Below are 5,653 nucleotides of genomic sequence, written 5' to 3' on the forward strand. Positions count from 1 at the left end.
CTGACCTCCAATACTTTATTTCAAATTCAAAACAAAACAACTGTACAGATAATGAAATCCACCACCTCCCAGAGCAGGGCCGGAAGGGGACCCAGAGAGGCTGGTCGGACATCTGGAATCTGAGGGGAGATCTGTAAACTAAGCTGGTGGCCTTGTCTTGAGTCCCTAAACCACAACTGGTCAGGCCTGGCCAGGGAGGGGCCACGGCAAGGGGATGGGGGTGAGGGGTTCGTTCTGCAGGACAAACTCAGGGATTCCACTGCAGTCACTCTAGGTAAGCCCGCTGGCCGAGGCTGTGCAGTCTGGCCTGTGAGTCCACGGCCAGGGCAGCAAGCCTAACCAGGAGGGTCTGATGGGGGCCCCAGCCATGCACAGCCCCACGGCCCGACACACCTGGATTCCAGTACCACCCTGCAAACATTTATCTCGGGCATGATGAGTTGGGTGGAAGGTTTGGCTAGCCCTTCCCATTCAGGGCCCAGCCCAGCCCAGCACGCCATCCTGGCACGCCGGGTGCAGCCTAGAAGTGGCACAGCTTGGCATCCATCAGCCGAACAGAGAATGAACTCGTGGCAATTTGCATATGACAGAGAAAGTCTCTTAAGGGTTTCACTGTCCCAGCCAAATATCCTGGCATGTGACCCTTCACCTGCCTCCTCACCTCCTTTTGTTCAAACTAGAAACCTCAGCCTCCTGGAACTCCTTTCCGAATCCACTGCACGATGTGTGTGCGTGTGTATGTGCGCGCGCGTGGCCCGAGCCCCAGCTTCCATCTCCCCAACAGGCCCCTCCTTGGCTCGCACACCACATCCCCCTGGGCCCCTGCCTCCCACCTCTTCTATACTAATCTCTCCAATGGCAGCCAAAGGGATGCTTCTAAAATGAAATCTGGCCCCACCACCCTTTCCACAGCAACCCTGAAGTCCCTTTCCTCAATCACACCTGGATCCTCACCATAGGGGCCCCTTGCTAGCCTCCCAACCCAACAAACACCCCGACACACCTGCATTGCGGTGACTCACCATGGCATGAGCAGGACAGGCACCTCCATGTCTCTGACCAGGCTGTCCCGTGTGCCTGGTGTGCCTTTCCCCACTGTCCACCTGCCCAGCCCCACTGTGTCCTCAAGACCCTGCTCAGTTGTGGCCCTGTGTGATAGTGTCCTCCCCACTCCATTTCATCTCGTCTCGTGTCCCCACAGCTGGGGCTCCCGGAGCCCCTGTGTAGCACCAGGCATGAGGGCAGCCTGGTACCCACGCATCACCCTCCCGAGTGTGATGTGCCTGCCCCATAGAACACACAGAGGTACAGACAGGCCCAGGCCCCCAAGCTGCACAGTGCCCAGAGCCAATGAATGCATGAAAACCTGCTTGATCGAATTTTAACAGGGGGGCAAGATCAGGTCCCCTCCTGCCCACACCAATCCCCTTTGTCCCAGCCCCACCCTCAGAAGCAGTACTGATGTGCTGTCATTTTTAAGCAACAGTTGGAAAGGCGTGTTTTGGGGTAAGAAAGCCCCATCCTGGGGCCTTGGGAGGCACTCTGACCTCATGCATACTTTCCTCACCTTGGTCCTTCGGCCCATCAGAGTGTCACCCCTGCTTTAAAAAGTCAACCCACTGCTGCAGGAGTCATTTCCACCACCGTGAGTACGGGGGCCTTGAGGTGGGGAAAGGTAAGCCAGTTGGCAGGTCCCGGGTTCCTCAGTATAGGAGGAGGCCAGGGCCAGGTCATGGGCAGGGCTGTATGTGGGCCCAGACTCCACCCTCCCAAGCCACGGGACCCTGAGCAGCACCCTAACCTGTCTCCCTCTTAAGGGTAGGTTGGCGGATTGTCCCAGGAGCTTAGGATCTTCAACGTTAAGCCCCAGAATGAGGACACAAGCCTGTGCCCAAACTCCACAGGAGTTTGGGAGATCCTTGGGCAATGAAGTCACGCTATGCCAAGCCTGTGTCTTGAGCTCCCTCACCCTGTGATCCCCGGTCCCCCATTGCCTGGCCCATTTCAACTCACAGGGGCAGGACTGGGAGAACAGGCCCACAGGCCTCCCTGCTCCCCACAGCCTCCCAGCTCTGGCCATTTCCCACCAGATGAAAGACCCCACCCCAGGCTCTTCCCTTTTTCCCATCCATTTCTCCCATCCCTCTTTCCAAGGACAGTACCAGCTGGGAATAAATCCTTAAGCCACAGGAATGAGGTTGACAGTGGTGTGATTCCAGGCATTGCCAACATATTTGGGGCTAAGGAGCTACCTGTCCTCCACTTCTTGAGACCAGCCCCTGACACAATGACCAACAAGGGGGCTGGCTCATAGCAGCACCCCCGGCCCTCCTATAAGGCTCAGTGCCCTGGTCCTGATGTGTACCCCACCTCCCACATGCAGTCAGCTCAGCAAGGGTGCAAACAGCCTGTCTCATTCCCCAAGGAATCCACAGAACCCTGCACAGAATACTGACTCAATGAATTCTTCTTTCGTGACTGCACTGCACTGACCAGCCATGTGCTGCAGGGAAAACAGCACAGCCTTCAGCCGGCCTTGGCTTTGAATCTTAGCCCACCCCCTCCAGCATGCCAGCCCAGGCCTGTGAGCTACAGCCTTGCCAAATACCCGAGGTTTCATCCAGAAATGGGGCAAAGAGGTGGGCGCTCGACAAGGTAAGGTGACAAGCACAGTGTTTGGCACATAGGAGGTCCTCAACAACGTCAGTGCCTTTCCCTAAAGACCCAGCCAGTCCCTGTCACTTAGGGCCCCAACTTTCATGTCAGGAATGTGTTATAGCTCAGCACTGCTTTACGATAAAGCCACCAAGAGTCCTCGGGGGGAAATCATGGCAGAGTTCTGAGGAGAGACTACACAGAACGTCCAGTATCTTTACAGAAGAATCGGGATCTCCCTTCTGCACAGTGCTGAAAGTCTGTCCCCAAGTTCGGAGCCTCGATGTGCAGAGATGTGGCTCTTGGGAATCAAGCCCTTCAAAACCAGCCCAGCTGCGAGGAGCAGGAGGCCCCCAGGCTGCCAACGGCAGAGACACGTCCATGGCCGCCAGCAGGTCCAAGGAGCACGGTGCCCCCTCCCCCCGTGTCCCGGGCCTGGGGCTGAGTCCACGGGCTGAGGATGGCTCTGAGGGCCACGGCCCTTCACTCGGGAGCCGCGCTGGGGCAGCCGCAGCAGCTGGGGCGCCGCAGGGACTGCATGACGGCTCGCAGTGGCCCCCTCCGGCCCTCCGCCGACAGGCTGTCCTCACTGGGGGGCGCCCGCTGCAGCTGCTCAAACTGCATCTCCAGATGCTTCTGGATGGCCACGCCGAGCACCTCAGGGTCCACTGCAGCTCCGTACACCTCCCAGGTCATGCCCTCAGCATCCCATCGCACATCCCGTATGGGGGAGGGTGCCTCCTCCAGGCCGGCCCCCAGGGTTACCTCCGGGAATGTGTGCAGGGCCATGGGGGCTTCCAGGGGTGGGCTGGTGGCCACAGCCTTGCAGACCACCATGGGCACTGCCTGCACACCAGCATCCTGAGCTGACAGAGAGGATGCCAACACAGGGGCCAAGTCACTGGCTGAGGTCATGGTCCACACATCCTTGGTCCTGGCACCAGGCTCCGTGGCTAACCCAGTGGGACCCCAAGGGTGGTGGGCACAACAGTGGGAATGCCCAGGGAGCCCCCCAGGCAACCTGCACTGGGACTTCACCCCATGCTGAGCCTGCAACCCAGACTCACTCACAGATGCCACTAGTTTGGGAAAGGCCAGGATCCCTGGGGCTGGCAGGGCATGGCAGCAGGCACTGGTCCCCACTTCCCTCATACCACAGAGTAGAGCTGCTGGGGACAGGGTGTGGCAGGTGGTGGTGGCCGGCTGCCCAGTGCCTTTGGGCCCGGCCTGGGGGCTACTGCTGTGGGGAGCTGTCCCTCCCAGCTCTAGGGGCGTTACCCTCACCTGACTCTCTCCCAGTGTCCAGGCTGAGTTCGAAGTCCCTTCCTCCGGAGCCAGGTCCCTTTCTAGGCCCGCAGGGGCCTGGCCTCCCTGGCCAGAAGTACGGCTGGGCTGCAGCCGAGCCCTGTGGACAGGTGAGCTGCCAAGGGCCGAGCAGCTGAGGCTGGCCGTTTGGGTGACGCTGTGGCCCCGGGTCTGGGTGCTACGGACCAGGTCCGAGTGGCTCCTCTGCATGGCAGCGGCACCGGAGGCCCTCAGGCGACACAGATCACTACCGCCCACGGTAGACACGTTGGCCACAGTGCTGCTCCGCCAGTGGCCCACAGCGCGGGGCCGGGGGCTGGAGGCCTGTGGCTGCTCCGCGCCCTCAGCGGGCTGCCCCTCTTCCTCCGGGCCCTGTGGACCGCTGCTGGCCTCGCCCAGCTGGGCCTGCCACACGGTACTGCTGGCACTCTTGCGGAGCTCTGGTCTCTGCCCCCGGCCTTCACCCAGCAGGCTGGAAGAGCTCCGGGACAGGGGCAGTGGGCGGGGGCTCCGGGGGGGCCGGGCACCCGGCTCGGGGCGGCTGGTGCTCATGGCGGCCTGCAGGAGAGAGAGGGAGGGAATGGAGCTGAACTGTGTGCAGCACCTCAGCTGGGCACCTCCGTGGGCTCACGCGGTGCTAGGCACACTGGGGGGACAGCTGCAGCCCCAGCTGCCTGATGGCTCAGAGCTGTGAGCGAAACAGTGACAGGACACCAGACACTTCAAATCAAGATCAGCACACATTATACTGCAAGATGTCCCTGCAAATATCTAATAACCGGTACCAAGCAATTAGAACCAGCCCTAGCATAGGGTCCTAGAGACCATCCACACACCAGCTGCATTATGTGGCGAGAGCAGAACCTAGGGGAGAGGCCTAGTTTGCCAGGACCTTGGGGTGGGGCTGCAGCACTGGGGGCGGGGGCTCTGGGACAGCAACTCTAGTCAACCAGCACAGGAGCAGTGCAGTCTTTTAATAACCAGTAAAGCTTGACTGGCAAATACTAGCCTGGTTCCTCCCAAAACTGTCCATATACATCTTGCTCTGGGCTGGGGCCTCCCTGGTACAGAGCTGGGGCTCAAAGGAGGGCTGTGAGATGAACAATAAACAGAGGACAGGCTGAGAACGACCCTGGGTTCCCACTCCCCACCCCGCCCCCTTTCCCACCCTCTAGGGCCTGGCCTGGTTGAGCTGTCCTGTCTCTGGGACTCCGTCTTGGCAGCTGTGAAGGGGAAAGGGGTTTTCTGACTCCCACCTCGGGCTCCGGGGTTAGGGAGAGGCCCCACGCATCAGCCCTTTACACGCAGAACACGCTCAGCATACGTTCACTCATTCCACAGCCGTCTCCAGAGCACCCACCGCCTGCCAGGCTCTGGACTTGGGAGACCCAGAACTAGCTTGGATCTAGCTGTGCCTCTGGGAATGTGGTCTAGTATCACCAGTCAGACATGTGCTCCATAAAATTTCAATTCCCTCTCGCCAAGCATGCCTGCACCCTCCTTGCCTCCCTCCCTCCCTGCCATTCCTGTCCCTTCCTCCAGCCACACAGACCCCTCCAGACCTGCTCACGGACTCATCCACAGCCTAGAGTCAGCACTGGCCCCTTCAACCTCAGCGTCTCCTCCTGGAGCAGCTTTCCCAAGCTGGACTGGCTCCCTCTCTGGCTGAGCACTGTCTGGCCCGGATGGAACA

General features: G+C 60.1%; 1 protein-coding gene across 1 annotated transcript; it reads right to left on the reverse strand.

The window, feature by feature from the left end:
* Nucleotides 1–3,138: 3,138 nt before the first annotated feature.
* GPRIN2 (G protein regulated inducer of neurite outgrowth 2) lies at nucleotides 3,139–5,282 on the reverse strand. The gene is made up of 2 exons (XM_028098503.2): nucleotides 5,217–5,282; nucleotides 3,139–4,518 (listed from the first exon to the last, which is right to left on the reverse strand). The coding sequence occupies exon 2, from the start codon at nucleotides 4,510–4,512 to the stop codon at nucleotides 3,139–3,141; it is 1,374 nt and encodes a 457-aa protein (XP_027954304.1). The 5' UTR covers nucleotides 4,513–4,518; nucleotides 5,217–5,282.
* Between the last annotated feature and the right edge of the window lie 371 nt (nucleotides 5,283–5,653).

This window comes from Eumetopias jubatus, unplaced genomic scaffold (assembly GCF_037043125.1).
Source record: "Eumetopias jubatus isolate StellerSeaLion01/CBP00866 unplaced genomic scaffold, mEumJub1_p1.0 scaffold_17, whole genome shotgun sequence".
NCBI classification, from domain to species: Eukaryota; Metazoa; Chordata; class Mammalia; order Carnivora; family Otariidae; genus Eumetopias; species Eumetopias jubatus.